This window comes from Notamacropus eugenii, chromosome 4 (genome assembly GCF_028372415.1).
Source record: "Notamacropus eugenii isolate mMacEug1 chromosome 4, mMacEug1.pri_v2, whole genome shotgun sequence".
Taxonomy (NCBI): Eukaryota; Metazoa; Chordata; class Mammalia; order Diprotodontia; family Macropodidae; genus Notamacropus; species Notamacropus eugenii.
This window is the reverse complement of record NC_092875.1, coordinates 237,444,396-237,459,858: the sequence shown is the minus strand read 5'-3', so window position 1 is coordinate 237,459,858 and position 15,463 is coordinate 237,444,396. Positions and strand designations below refer to the sequence as shown.

The following is a 15,463-nucleotide window of genomic DNA, read 5'->3' as shown; positions in this document are numbered from 1 at the left end:
TTTCCATAACATAGTATAAAAAAAAAAGATTTCACATGAAACTACAAATCTATAATGTTCAACTTGCTATTCCTGTTACACATATAATAAAATTATATATATGTTACACATAACATATAATAAAGCTATATATATATATCTATACATATATAAGAAATATATAAATAAAATAATTCATGTATGATAAATTTGCACATTTCTTTTTTCTTCCTCCCCCCCATTAATCTCAGGTTGCCTCACTTCCCTCAACTGTAAAAAGGGCTTAATAATAGTACCTACCTCATAGGGTTATCATGAGGACTGAATGAGATAATACTTGAAATGCCATAGCCCAGTGCCTGGTACACTTTGTTTTTGTTGTTGTCTGGTCATTTTCAGTCATGTCTGACTCTTTCTAACCCCATGTGGACTTTTTTTTGACAAAGATATTGTAGAGGTTTGCCACTTCTGTCTCCAGTTCATTTTACAGATGAGAAAAATGAGGCAAACAGAGTTCAGTGACTTGCTCATGATCGCTCGCTCAGCTAATAAGCATCTGCAGACAGATTTGAACTCAGGAAGATGAGCTTTCCTGTCTCCAGGCCAGACACTTTATCCATTGCTCCCTCTACCTGCCACTATTCCCTTCCCCTTCTCTACTCCTTGATAATATATTGTGAGCTTTGACAATGCCATACACCCTGCATTCGCATTTCTCATCATTTCCCCTAAAATTCTAGATATTTTGTTCTTCCAAAGATATTTTCATATAATGCCAACTTCTATATACTACCTGCTTGATAATATGATTGGCATAACATTAATTGTAAATAAATTTTACTACCATTGTCATTTCATTTTCTAAGCACAACTAAACCAAAAGTGGTGAATATTTCTACAATTATTCAAATGATTTATTTTTAAGAAGCACTGTTTACTTCTTTTCCAAGCATAAACATTCAATTTGGGATCACTATGGGATGGAATAGTTTTAAAAAAATTGCATTCTTTACTTTCAAACATCTCATTCCCTAAGAATATTTTACAGAAAGGCAACTGAAAGAAATTTTAGACATATCACATATGTGACAATTTTCAAAATAGAGGAATGTGCTGTACAGGACTGGTGTCAACAGAAACCTAAGAGGGAGACGTGGGTTAGAAGACTAAACTATTGCACAATATTTTTTAATGGGGATCTGTGGATGAGAGTGAACCGAACTTCTATCACTGGTATAAGGACCCCAGGTAAGGGGTCCTTATTCAATTCAGTTATACCAAATGAGATAGGTAACTATTCTGTGATTTATAATCTACATTGTCTGGGGCAGTATGATGTCAAATGAATGTTCATGTTTATTTGGCATTTATGTGTCAGAGGTAGGAACCCAAGTCTTTCTATCTTCAAAGATGGCTATCTACTAAATCCTGCTGAATTGAAATAGAGTTTGGGAACTCTTGTTTCCTTGATTCCTGTCTCCCTCCCCCAGTCCCCTATCCTTGCTGCCACTGAAAGAAAATACATATGGTAAATTTCTAAATAAAACATATATAACATTTACAACATGAAAACTACTGTGGATTTCAAATAGACATATCAAAAAATAAATTTAGAACATCAAAATTTCTGTTCCTTTAGGATGTATAAAATTATGACTAAAATAATTAAAAGTAATATAAAAACACAAGCTAGAGATTGCAGACAAAAAATGGAATACTCTTAGCCCTGATAATCATGGCAGAATTACAAGATTAATTTAATTATACAAATGAGAGGCTTAGCTTAGTAACTGATATTCAGAGGGTAACGACCTATAGTGAATATAAACAAGAATAGTTTTCAAAAAAGTAATACATGAAAAACACTTAAATATTATACCTATGGGGTAGATAATTACAGGTAACTCCAGGAGAGCAACACTGAACTTCACTGTAAATACCACTGACTGCTACTTGAAATGAGTAAATGATTAAAACATGGGAAATTAAGAGAGCCTTCCAGAACTAATTTAAAATTTCCCACATCTCCCACTCTATAGTAAGCCAACTTGCAATTAACAGGAACTCCCATGAAATTCTTTCCCGTACCTTGGCTGTATATTATTATTAGAAATTACGAATATTTTTAACGTTCCTCTCCCTTAATAAGAAATGCTTGTAGCCTTTCCCTCTCTTAATTTCACTTCAATATTTTTTTTTAAATCCATCATCTCCTAAGCATATATACTCTCTTCACCTACAAAATTGCATTCTCTCTACAGTTAGTTGCCTTAGTCAAATAAATTCATCATCTAGTGGCCAATCTTCTGAAGATGAACCTCTCCAAATTAGGATAGTAAATATTATGGGCCTTTATAAAGGCTGTACTTAAAACCTTTGGGGGTTGATAAAATCTACCAGAGAATACACTCTACAAGTATAATCTCCAAGACTCCAAAGTTACCTCTATGCCACCACAAACCATCAGAAGTAGACAGTAGAGGTCCACTGCATTAACTAAATTATTTATTTTTATATGGCATGTTGAGCATTGCCAGGCTTAGCTAAGGCCTGTGAATGTGGGCTCCAGATATCATCCCTTTAAATCATGTTTTCCATCATAAACAATGTGGTCAGATTCATAACCAATTACACAGTGATAATTTCTCCTAGGACGCGGATCTGATGATTTATTTCAGCAGCCTTTCTCCTATTTCAGGCATTTGTATCAATGTCTATGTAAGTTAATCAACTTCATATCTATGAGTCTGGAGCTTATTTAAAATGGCATGTCTGAATCACCTGTGTGAATAATCTGACATTTCCTTTCCCAATTTACAGAATTCCCAGGAGAAGAAAGAAAGAGGGGGATTGGAATTGGTTCATTAATTTGCATATTCATTTTCGTGTTTTATTCTTCTGGAAAACTGAGAGTGGAAATATTTTGTGATTGATTCTTTACCAGCAAATCTCCTATTACCATCCACATACCTGAGAGACAGACAGAAATGGAAACAGAAATAAGGGGTACAGAGGGCAATAAAGCTTTGTGGATTCTCCCGGAAGAGACACAGTGATATTGAAGCAGGAGGATCTGAAGGCAGAACAACGGGCTGTGAACATAGTCCGGTGAGTAGGAGGCCTTTCAGGAAATAGTTAAAGGGCAGAGAGCTATGTGAAATACTGGAAAGGATAAAGGCCCAAGGAAAAAAAAAATCAGAGGAAGGACAGGGACTTCTAGGAGGCTATGGGGAGGAGAGAGAAACAGAAGGAAGACCAGCTGTGTAAGTTGGTATGAGAAGCACAAAGATTCTTATGTAAGCAGTTGGATGTTTTCCATGGGAGTACAAGGTTTGGTGAAGACCAGGGAGATCAAACATAACTGATATATGATTACTTTTGACCTTTATAAATTTATCTTAAACAAGAGTCAGTCTTAAATCTGTATGCATGAATGAAGCTAAAACTAAACTTGGTCAAAATTCTTTTTTTTTAAATGGTACCTGTGATGTCCCGCGTAGCTTGGACCTCTGATATGGCCTATTCCTCGGCAACCTGGAGTGGGACAAACAGCTTGGCCTGGAGTTTTCTCATCTTTTTCTCCTTTGAAAAGTAAAAAAAAAATGCATGTATGTTTTAAAAAATAAACTATGAGTAAAGAAAGACTAGACTAGGCAAATGACATCAGCAACTTAAATTTTATCTTCTGTAAAATGTATATCACCATCATCACCATCAGAAAGCTCTTATTAAGGACTGACTTGCATATGTTACAGTACATACAGAATGACTGGATTGATCTCTGCCCTAAAGGGTTATACAGTCGAAAAGACAAGACCCCCACACACTCAGCTGGAGGACCCACCAATAACTGAATAATAAGCACTAATGAAATACATAAAGTCATCCTTCATAAAACTGCCCAAATCATCTTCGTAAGTCACAGATAAGGCCACCATCATTCTCCTACACAAATGGTGGCTCACCACTGCCACAGACCCAGAAGTCCAAATCCAGCCTCTGTTTTGGTATAGCCCACAAGCTAAGAATGGTTTCTACATTTTGAAAATAAAGTTTTATTGTATTTAAAAACATAAAAGTCAAACAATGTAAAAAAAAAACAAAAAGAGAACTAGATTCAGGCAACTCTTAGCCTATAGGATAAACTACAAACATGTCATCCTGGCATTTAAGGACTATACAGTCTGGCTTCAATCTACCTTTTCTGCATTTTATACCAAATTATTCAGTTTCATTCATCCTACATCCTGCCAGCCTAGACTACATGTGAGCAGGCCACTTTCCATACCTTAAATGAGCTACCTGCTCCTCACACACAGCTTTCAAGAGTTTTTATCTTCCTTCAAAATTTAGCTCAGGCATCACCTCCTCTAGGTAGCCTTCTCAGATCCCTCTAGTTGACAGTGTTCTCTCAAACCTTAAATATTCTGAAAGAATTTTATTGTGTTGTTTATTTATTCATATTATTAGCTACTTTGTAATTCGTCTGAGTACATGTCAGAGCATCCACACCACAACAGAATGAGGCTATTCTAAAGGTCAGGAACCATTCTGTTCTTACCTTTGTATAGTTAACTAAGCACAGTACCTTTCGTACAATAAGTGCTACTAAGGTGCATTGAATTGGACTGAAATACATAACACAATAGGCCTAAACTGTTAGTTCATGCCTGTAATCTCTGCTACCTGAGAGGCTAAGGCTGGTGAATCTTGAGCTCAAGAGTTCTGAGTTACATAGCCACATGAAAAAAATGCTCTAAGTCACTACTGACAAGAGAAACGTAAAGTAAAACAACTCTTGAAATATCATATCATACCTGATTGGCTAATATGACAAAGAGGAAAATGATAAATGTTGGAGATATGGGAAAATTGGAACACTAATGCATTTTGGTGGAGTTGTGAACTGATCCAATCATTCTGGAAAAAAATTTGGATATATGCCCAAAGGGCTATAAAACCGTGCATACCCTTTGACTCACCAATACCACTTCCAGGTCTTTCTCCCAAAGAGATCATAAAAAAAGGGAAAGGAATTCACATGTACAAAAACACCTGTAGCAACTCTTTTTGTAATGGCCAAGAATTGAAAACTGAGGGGACACTTATCAACTGGGGAATGGCTGAACAAGTTGTAGCAAATGTATGTAATGGAATACTATTGTACTGTAAGAAATGATGAGCAGATGGACTTCAGAAAAATCTGGAAAGACTTACATGAACTAATGCTGAATGAAGTGAGCAGAACCAGGAGAACACAGTACACAGTAATAGCAACTTTGATACACTTAACTCTTCTCAGCAATACAAGGATCTAAGACAATTTGAAAAGACTCATGATGGAAAATGCTATCCACATCCAGGGACAAAACTATGGAATCTGAATGCAAATTGAAGCATACTATTCTCTCTCTCTCTCTCTCTCTCTCTCTCTCTCTCTCTCTCTCTCTCTCTCTCTCTCTCTGTGTGTTTCTTCTTTCTCATGGTTTTCCTTTGGTTCTAATTCTTCTTTACAACGTGAGTAATCTGGAAATGTTTAATATGATTGTACATGTATAGCCTATATCAGACTGCATGTCGTCTTGGTAAAAGATGAGCAGAGGGAAGAGGAGAAAATTTAGAAGTCAAAATCTTACAGAAGTGAATGTTGAAAACTAAAAACAAATATTTAAAAACAAAAGAGTCCTGAGCTACAGTGGGCTTAGATGACAGTATTCTCACTAAGTTCAGTACCAATATGGTGAACCGCAGGAGCAGAGGGCCACCAGGTTTCCTAAGGAGGGGAGAACTTGCCTAAGTCAGATATGTAGCAGGTCAAGCTCTCATGCTAATCAGTGTTAGCGGGCTAGTGTGAAGTCACTGCTTGTTCAACATAGGCAAGAGAGGGTGACCGACAATCTTAAAATAAATAAATGAACAAATAAGCAAGTAAATTGAATTTGAGAAAAGAATATATTTACTTTATCCTTTTCATGGATTAACCTCAGTAAGAGCCAATCTGTTAATTAAGTAGGCTATTTAATTGGAATGGCATTGAATATATAAATTAATTTAGGTTGAATTGTCATATTTATTGTATTGGCCTAACTATATGTGAAAAAAGATTCAGAGAGATTCATTAAGAGCCTATTGCAATAGTCTAGACAAAAGATGGCAAGGCCCATGTCAGGTGGTGGAGGTGCAAGTGGAGAGGAGGACAGAGTTTGAGTCTGCTGCCAAGTTTTCTTTAAACATGTTTTTCCTAGGACCTGTATGTACAAAAGATAATTATAGCAGTTCTTTTTGTGATGGCAAAGAATTAGAAACCGAAGAGGATGTCCATCAATCGAAGGCTGGCTGAACAAGTTGTGTTATATGATTGTGATGGAATATTACTGTGCTGTAAGAAATGATGAAGGGAATGACATCAGAATAACCTGAGAAGACTCACATGAATCAATGAAAAGGGAAGTAAGCAGAATTAGGACAACATTGTACACAGTAACACCAATATTGGGAAACATGTGCGTGTGTGTGTGCGTGTGAAATATATATATATATATATATATATATACACACATCTATATACACACACATACACACACACACACACACACATATAGGAAAATACTGTACACAGTAACAGCAAAACTGTGAAAGACTTAGCTACTCTGATCAATGCAACGATCCAAGACAATTCCAAAGGGCTCACAATGAAAAATGCTATCCACCTCCAGAGAGAGAACTGATGAACTCTGGGTGCAGATCAAAGTATAACTTTTTGCTTGTTGTTTGTCTGTTTTGCAACAATGATAATATGGAAGTGTTTTGCACGATTTCACAAGTATAACTGATATCATATTGTTTGCCTTGTTAGTGGAGGGGAGGGGCTGGAGGAAGGAAGAGAATTTGGAATTAAAAAAAAATTTTTTTAAAGGAATGCCAAACATAAATAAATAATGAGTTTGGTAAAAAGAAAAAAAAAAGGTTTTTTCTTTCATTTCCTTCCATACTTGCTGCTTTATGAGAAGATATTCTTCATAATCTCCTATTTTTCTCTGTATGATTTTACAAATGAGTTTATACTCTAAACTGGTGCTGCCTTTGGCTTCCATCCCTCTCCAACTGGGAAGAAATTCAAACATTTTCTGGATGAGACAATTTTTACGTTCTTTTGAGGCAGGCCTTCTCCTTGCCAAAGGCCAACTGATCTACATACATTCTTGATCTCATCCTTTCCCATCATGTCAGCAGATTGCCCCCAGGATCATTCTCACTTTCTGTAATATTTTCAATCTTTCCTTATCTATTGGCTACTCCTTTGCTTCCTATAAACACATGTATGTCTCCCTGATCTTCAAAATACTCTTGTTTGATCCTAGCAACCTGGCTAGCAATCAATCCTGTATCTTTTCCTCCCCTTGGTGGCTAACCTCCTTGAGAGAGTAGTCTACACTAAGCTTCCTCTTTCTCTGCAGTCTTGCTCCTGACCTCTTTCAAAGCTCCCTCATCAGGGACCTCAATTACCAAATCTAAATGGTCTTTTCTCAAACTCCAATCCTCCTTAACCTTTCTGTAATATCTGATCCTGTTGATCGCTTCTTCTTGGATAAATTCTCCTGCTTTCTCCTGGTTCTCTTCTAACCACTTCTCCATCTCCTTCTACTGGATCTCCCTCCATGTCACACACATTAACCAAAGTTGCCCCAGGTTCTGTCGGAGCCGTTTTCAGTTATCCCTCTACACCATCTCACTGAGCCGTTTTCAGTTATCCCTCTACCCCATCTCACTGAGCCGTTTTCAGTTATCCCTCTACACCATCTCACGGAGCTGTTTTCAGTTATCCCTCTACACCATCTCACGGAGCCGTTTTCAGTTATCCCTCTACACCATCTCACTGGGTAAGCTCACCATCTTTCATGGTTCACAAATCCTGTCTTTGTTGATGATTCTCAGGTCTCCAGACTCAGCCTGTAGCTTCCTTGAACTACAGCCTGTCTTTTGGCTGTCTCAAACTCAACATACCCAAGATAGAACTCATTATCCTTCCCCTCTTCCCAACTTCCATATTTCAGTCAAAGGAGCTACCATCCTTTAGTCATCCAAGCTCACAATATCAATGTCATACCTGACTCTTCACCCTCACATTTCCAGTATTCCTAAATCTTGTCATTTCTACCTTCACAACATCTCTCATATAGGTCGTTTTCTCTCCACTTGCATAGCCAACATCCTGAATCACCTCATGCCCTCATCACCTCTTGCTTGGACTATTAAAATAGACTTCTAATTTTTCCCTCTGCCTTAAATCTCTCCTCTCTCTCTTCCAATTCATCCTCCACTCAACTGTCAAAGTGATTTTCCTACAGCACAGATCTGACCTTGTCAACAACTACTCAATAAAACTACAGTGGCTTCAATTACAACCATGATCAAAAATAAAGTGCTCTCCTTGATAATGTGAAGAGTGTTTATAACTTTATCCACCTCTGCGCATTGGAGAATAAAAACAGAATGACATTCCATCTTCCGTCTATATACCTTTGTGCTGGCAGTCATGAATGCCTGGATTGTTTTATAGTGTCACTTCTTCTGCCTCTTGGTTTCCATGTATTCCTGCAATACTCAGCTTTTACACTTTCTCAGTCCTCTCCTTGCTCCTAGCTTCTAGCATTTTTTCTTCTGAGATTACTTTTCATATGCTCTCTATGTATCTTGTATGTTCCTACTTATTTATATGATGTCTCCCCTTTCTGTTTTGTGTGTATGCATGTGTATGTGTGCGTGCGTGTGTGTGTGTCCCCCAGTGCTTAGCAAAGTGTCTGGCATGTAGTCATGTTAGTGAGTCTTTTTTCAGTCCTATCACATTCTTTGTGAACCCATTTGGGGTTTTCTTAGCAAAGATAATGGAGCAGTTTTTCCATATTTTCCATCAGCCCATTTTACAGTTGAGGAAACTAAGGCAAACAGGGTTAAAGGTCACACAGCTAGTAAGTGCCTGAGGTCAGATTTTTACTTGGGAAGATAACCCTTCCTGACGCCAGGCTTTGCGCTTTAGCCACTGTCCCACAAATACTTACCTTTGGCCTTAAAATACACGATGAGGTTGTCATGAAATGAGGTTGTCACTGAACATACATTAAAAAAAAAACAACTCCAACAATTCCTTTATTGTCATTCTAACTGAGCCACTATCAGCTGTAACCTTTCTCTTTCGTATGTTTTTATTTAGAATGAGGTCAAGTTTGATACAAGTTATCTCCCTCAAGATTACATTCACCCACTGGTCACAGGAGGGCAGCTATGTGGTGAAGTGAACAGAGCTCTGGGCCTGCAGTCAGGAAAACCTGAGTTCAAATGGAGCTTCAGACACTTACTAGTTGTGTGACTCTGGTCAAGTCATTTAATCCTGTTTACCTCAGTTTCCTCATCTGTAAAAAGTACTGGAGAAGGAAACAGCAAACACTTCAGTACCTTTGCCAAAATAACCCCTAATGGGGACAGAGTCAGACACAACCAAAACAACGGAATCATGACATAGGAGTTTAAGTAAATATTTATAAATTATCTGAAAACTATGTCATTCTAAGAATACTCGACCCCCTTTTCCACTAATCTATCACAGTTACTGAAGAAGTGGAAGAGGAATCCAGAGGACTAAGTACCATTTTGTCTCTTTCTTTCTTTGATGGTACCTCACAGCCTAAGAATTTATCACCAAGTGGTCAGACCATTAGTAATTTTTTTTTTTGCATGCCTAGCTAGGCTGGTCCTTAAAAAACAGAGATAATCTTTTTCTCAGATTCCATTCAAAGCCACCAAACCCATTCCTTTCCCTAAGTTTTCTCTTTATGTTCAATTAACGACTATCTTCAGTCACAATCAATAATCCTCCATTCTACCCTCGTCCCCAATCCATAGAACCAATTAATTGCCAAATTCTATCAATTCTACCTCCATAAAATCTCTCATATACTTCTCTTTTCTCTCCAGCACAAAGCTCTCATTACCATTCTTCTAAATTATTACAGTAGTTTCCTGTACTTATTTTCCCTTCCTCTATTACGTCTCCTCTATAATCTTTCCTCACTACAGCTGACAAACTTATATTTCTTTTTCTTATATTTAACAGTATTTTAATGTTTTCTAATTACATATAAAGACAGTTTTCGACAATCATTTTTTTAAGATTCTGAGTTCTAAATTCTTCTCCCTCCCTTTTCCCCAAGACATCAAGCAATCTCATATAGGTTATATATGTATAATCATGTTAAACACATTTCCGCAAGTCATATGAAAGAAGAATCAGAACAAAAGGAAAAACCATAAGAAAAAACAAAAAAATTTTTAAAATGTGAAAATAACATGCTTCAATCTGCATTCGGACTCCATAGTTCTTTCTCTGGATGTAGTTAGCATTTTCCATCATGCGTCCTTTGGAATTGTCTGGAGTAAATACATTGCTGAGGAGAGCTAAGTCTATCACAGCTGATCATCGCACAATGTTGCTCTTACTGTGTACAATGTTCTCCTGGTTTGGTTCATGTAAGTCCTTCCAGATTTTTTCTAAAATTTGTCTGCTCATCATTTCTTATAGCACAAAAGTATTTCATTACATTCATATGCCACAACTTGCTCAGCCATTCCCCAGTTGATGGACATCCCCTTGATTTCCAATTCCTGGCCACCACAAAAAGAGCTGCTATAAATATTTCTGAACATGTGGGTCCTTTTCCCTTTTTTATGATCCCTTTGGGCTATAAACCTACTAGTGGTATTGGTTAGTCAAAGGGTATGCAAAGTTTTATAGCCCTTTGAGCATAGTTACATACTGCTCTCCAGAATGGTTGGATCAGTTCATAACTCTACCAACAATGCATTAGTATCCCAATTTTCTGATATCTTCTCCAACATTTATCATTTTCCCTTTCTTTCATATTAGCTAATCTGATAGGTATGATGTGATACCTCAGAATTGTCCTGATTTGCATTTTTTAATCAATAGTGATTTAGAGCATTTTTTCATATGACTATTGATAGCTTTAATTTCATCATCTGAAAACTGCCTGTTCATATCCTTTACCATTTATCAACTGGAGAATGACTTGTATTCTTTTTTTTTCCAGAGAGGAATATGACCATGATTTTATTTGAATGGATTTCTCTGAATACATATCATCTGAAACCCAAATATGCTATATAATACTTCAGTCTATTAATGTTCATAGAGAATCTACCTAAGATATTAATTTTAGTTTTTACCACTCATTTCCATAAGATTTTGAGTTCTAAATTTTCTCCACCTCCCCAAGATGGCATACAATCTGATTCAGGCTCTACATATACATTCATATAAAAAACATTTTCACATTTGCCATATTTTAAAGAAGAATTAGAACGTTTGGGGAGGAACCACAAATGACTTGTATTCTTATAAATTTGATGTGCTTCTCTACATATTTGAGAAAAGAGGCCTTTATCCGAAACACTGGCTGTAAAAATTATTTCCCAAATTTCTGCTTTCCTCCTAATCTTGGTTTCATTGGTTTTATTTGTGCAAAAAACATTTAATTTAATATAATCAAAATTATTCATTTTGCCTTTCACGTTCTCTATCTCATGTTTGGTCATAAATTCTTCCCTTTTCCATAGATCTGACAAGTGAACTATTCCTTGTTCTCCTACAAACTTATATTGTTAAAGAGCAAGTCTGAATATGTTACTCCTGAAGAAACTTGAGAGGGTCTCTATTTCCTCTAGAACTGTGGATTCTTAACCTGGGTTCTGTGAACTTCTCTTTTAAATAAAATGTTCAAAACTATATTTCAACATAATTGGTTTCCTTTGTAACCTTATAGATCTTAATTTATGCATGTGCAAATGTTCTTCTGGGAAGGGTTCCATAGATTTCACCAGACTGCCAAAGGAATCTGCAACATAAAGAAGGTAAGAACCACTGCTCTAGATAAAACACAAATTTCTCTGCTTGGCATTTAAAGTCCCTCACAATATGGATTCAGGCTGTCTTTTCCCATCGTGTTCCCTATGTGACTCTACGTAATTGCTCTTTCCCATATAAAATATTTCATCTTCATCCCTATGCCTTTTTTTCATGCTTTCATCCATCTCTAGCAGGCGTCCCTCCTCATGTCTGCCTCCTAGAATCCCTAGTTTGCTGTGTGCTTCAAAGCACAGCTCAGATACTATCTCTCACAGAAGGCCATCTGGATGTCCCCTCCAGTTGTGAATCTCTCTTTTTCTACATTGTTGTTGGTCACTTTTCAGTATCTCCAACTCTCCCCAAGACCATTTGAAGTTTTTTTGGCAAAGATATTGGAGTGGTTTGGCATTTTCTTCTCCAGATCATTTTACAGATGAGAAAACTAAAGTACACTGGGTTAAGTGACTTGCTCAGGGTCAGTGTCTGAAGCCAGATTTGAACTCGTCTTGTTGATTGTTGATAACAAGATAATATTTGTAAAGATCTTAGCACTGTGACTGGCACATAGTAGATACTTAAAAATCCTTTCTTCCTTTCTTTTCCTTTCCCAATTTGCACTCAGGAAGATGTCTTCCTGACTCTAGACTCCTCACTCTGGGCAGTACGGTGCCCCCTAGCTGCCCTCCCTCCCCTAATTATGTTGCTATTACTTTATATTTACTTCTCTGCACCCATGTCATCGTCTCCCCCTCCCCCGCATGCTCAGTCCCCAGCAGGATCATAGATTTGGGGCAGAAAGTAACCTCAGAGGTCATCTAGTCCAATGGAAACCATCACAGCAGTAAATATCTGGGGCAGGGTTGGGATTTATGTCCTCCTGACTCCAAGGCCAGCCCTCTACTGACAATGCCACATTCCTTGAAGGCAGGGACTGTCTGGTTTTTGTCTTTTCTTCCTTAGTGCCTAGAACTGGTACTTATTAAACACTTGTTGAATTGCATTTCTATCATGGTAATACCCGGGGCAGTTAGGTGGTAAAAAGGATAGAGAATGTTGGTCCTGAAATCAGGAAGAATCATCTTCCTGAGTTTAAATCTGGCTACAGACACTTCCTAGCTGTGAGAGCCTAGGCAAGTCACTTCACTGTCTTTGCCTTAGTTTCTTCATCTGTAAAATGAGCTGGAGAAGAAAATGGCATACCACTCTAGTATCTGTGCCAAGAAAACCCCAAATTGGCTCATGAAGAGTCAGACAGGGCTGATATAACTGAACGACAGAACCTGCTGAACCCAAAGTTAAGTTGGCACAGTCTTTCAGAACTCAGAGCACCTTCCATGCCATATGTAAGCAACAGACTTGGACTTTGTAAGTAGCAAGGTAGCAGTTGAAAAAAATTATTTACGTACAGGAACCAGATGTCATTGTAGAATAACAAATATTTTATTTTATTCTTTTTCATGAAAATATTTTCTTCTTGAAAATGTTTTTCTTCCATTTTTCCTTCCTTGATTTTTTTTACCCTTCCTGTGTGTGTCACTAGGAAAAACTATCATAAATAAAGGTAACTTTAATGCTAAGCCATATGGCTTTGCCCTTTGCTAGCTATACGATCTTAACTACATCTCTTCATCTCTTTGGGCCTCTGTTTCCTCCATAGTAAAATAAGGGGGATCGCCAAATGCTCCTTTTGGTTCTAAATCCTAGGAATAAATCTGTGAAGTGCTTACTAAAGCATGATTGAATTTTTCATCAAAGTTTCGTTGACGAGAGTAAAGAACAAAGAGTAAAGAGAGATACCCTTGAAAAGTCTAAATTTTTTGAATAATGAAAAAAGCATAATATTAATGTCAACATTAATCCATGGCTGCAATTCTAAGCAGGACATATGGTTCACTACCTCTCCAAGCAACCAAGAACATCAAATCAAGGAGCGTACATGACACTGTTATTTGATGTGCCCTTTCTGGAAGTAAGCAATATTAGTCTGAAAGGCAGAGAGAAGCACAAAATGTACCAGCCCTTCAGGTCATAGAAAGCCATGGTACATAATGTATGAGTATGAGAAATCCTTATACGCCAGTGTAGACTCAATACATAGGTGATTTCTTTGTCCCCAGAAAATGACTGAGGAAATGTGCCCTCATCTTATTCAGAATTGACCAGAGGTGGCAACCCTGACAGAGGTAAATGGAGTTTATTATGATCTCCAGACTGGGTTAGCAGCTGAGGCCATCTCTCAATTATTCCTGCCTGCTCTCTGCCCTCCTTGGAGGATGGAAGAGTTCCTTCCTTTGTTTTGCTGCTGAAATCATCTGATCCGATGCAAAATGAGAAAACTGACATTGATTGAATCAAATGAAGAACCTTAATGGATCTGATGCAAGAAGATCTCTTTTGTTAAAAGTTCCAGATAAAAATTGGCCAGTGACAAGAAATAGGAGAGGAGAAAGAAGGATGATTGCAATTATGTCAATGCTAATTTCCCACCACTAGCAAAGTATTCAATTTGGCTTGATTCTATTAGCAAATTTTTCTGCAGAGAAAATAATATTAGCGTTGGGTAGCAGTATCAGCAGAGGTGACATTAAGCTCTCAATGCCATTTTATCAAATAATTACACTAGCTTTGAGTGAAAAAAAATTTAAATATACTTAAAGGTCATAGACTACAGAGACATCTACAGACTTAGAATTATAAAATGTCACTCCCCCATTTGTTTTTGTCCCCAGAAATGATTTATTCACCTAATTTAAAATTTCCAAACAATTAAAACCCACCTATGTTTTGTTTTCAATGAGTCAGGCATATTGTGGGTGTTCTGCCTTTGGGTTTGGAACTTTTTTCTTTGGGAAATTTAGATAGATAGTAGGTTATTTAGAAAATTTAATAAAATAGTTGCCTTTAACTTTGGAGGAAAGCAAATAAACATCTTTCAAACCAAACTTATTGGTTAATAATCAACATAGTTTCTCCAAAAATTGGGCTTAATACATATTGTACTAGATTAATGAGTTCTACAAAATTCCATAATAAAATCCAAAAGTTGTTTCATTCCAAGAGTTCAAAGTGTTGTGGAATCACATGAAAAAGGGGGGAAGAAAGAACTTTATGAAATGGATACATCATCTGAAGAATTCAAGAAATCAGTTCCCTAAATAACACAAATGCTCCATTTATGAAATGCTATAGATAAACCACTAAATTAGAAAAGTCGTGAAGTAGGAAAACACAGCCTTGGCAGTGTCTTAAGGAGGAAGAGGCTCATGGTCCCTTAGGTGCCAAGCTACAACCTTTGTGACAGCTGGGAATGAAACAGAAAAATGGTTACTCACCTAATCAATGGTGAAACACAAAAGGGGAGTCAGTAGGAGAACCACATAAAGAGATTAGATGAAAATGACCTAAGGTTGTACAAGGTTAATGAAAATTAGGTAAAGAGCAAAAAGAAAACACAAAGCAAAGAGGGGATCAATGGTAAAGTTGTTCTGAAAGTTCTTTAAACATACCTGGCACCAATGTTATTGTGGGGAAGCAGAAAGATGAACTCCATTAACACAAAACAGT

General features: G+C 37.1%; 1 protein-coding gene across 3 annotated transcripts in view; it reads right to left on the bottom strand.

The window, feature by feature from the left end:
• Positions 1 to 15,463, bottom strand: part of L3MBTL4 (L3MBTL histone methyl-lysine binding protein 4) — a 511,255-nt gene that overhangs the window by 230,503 nt on the left and 265,289 nt on the right. For all 3 annotated transcript variants that reach the window (XM_072604270.1, XM_072604272.1, XM_072604271.1), the window contains one exon: positions 3,462 to 3,561. In XM_072604270.1, the coding sequence (XP_072460371.1) occupies positions 3,462 to 3,561 (100 nt within the window). The remainder of the gene's footprint in view (positions 1 to 3,461; positions 3,562 to 15,463) is intronic.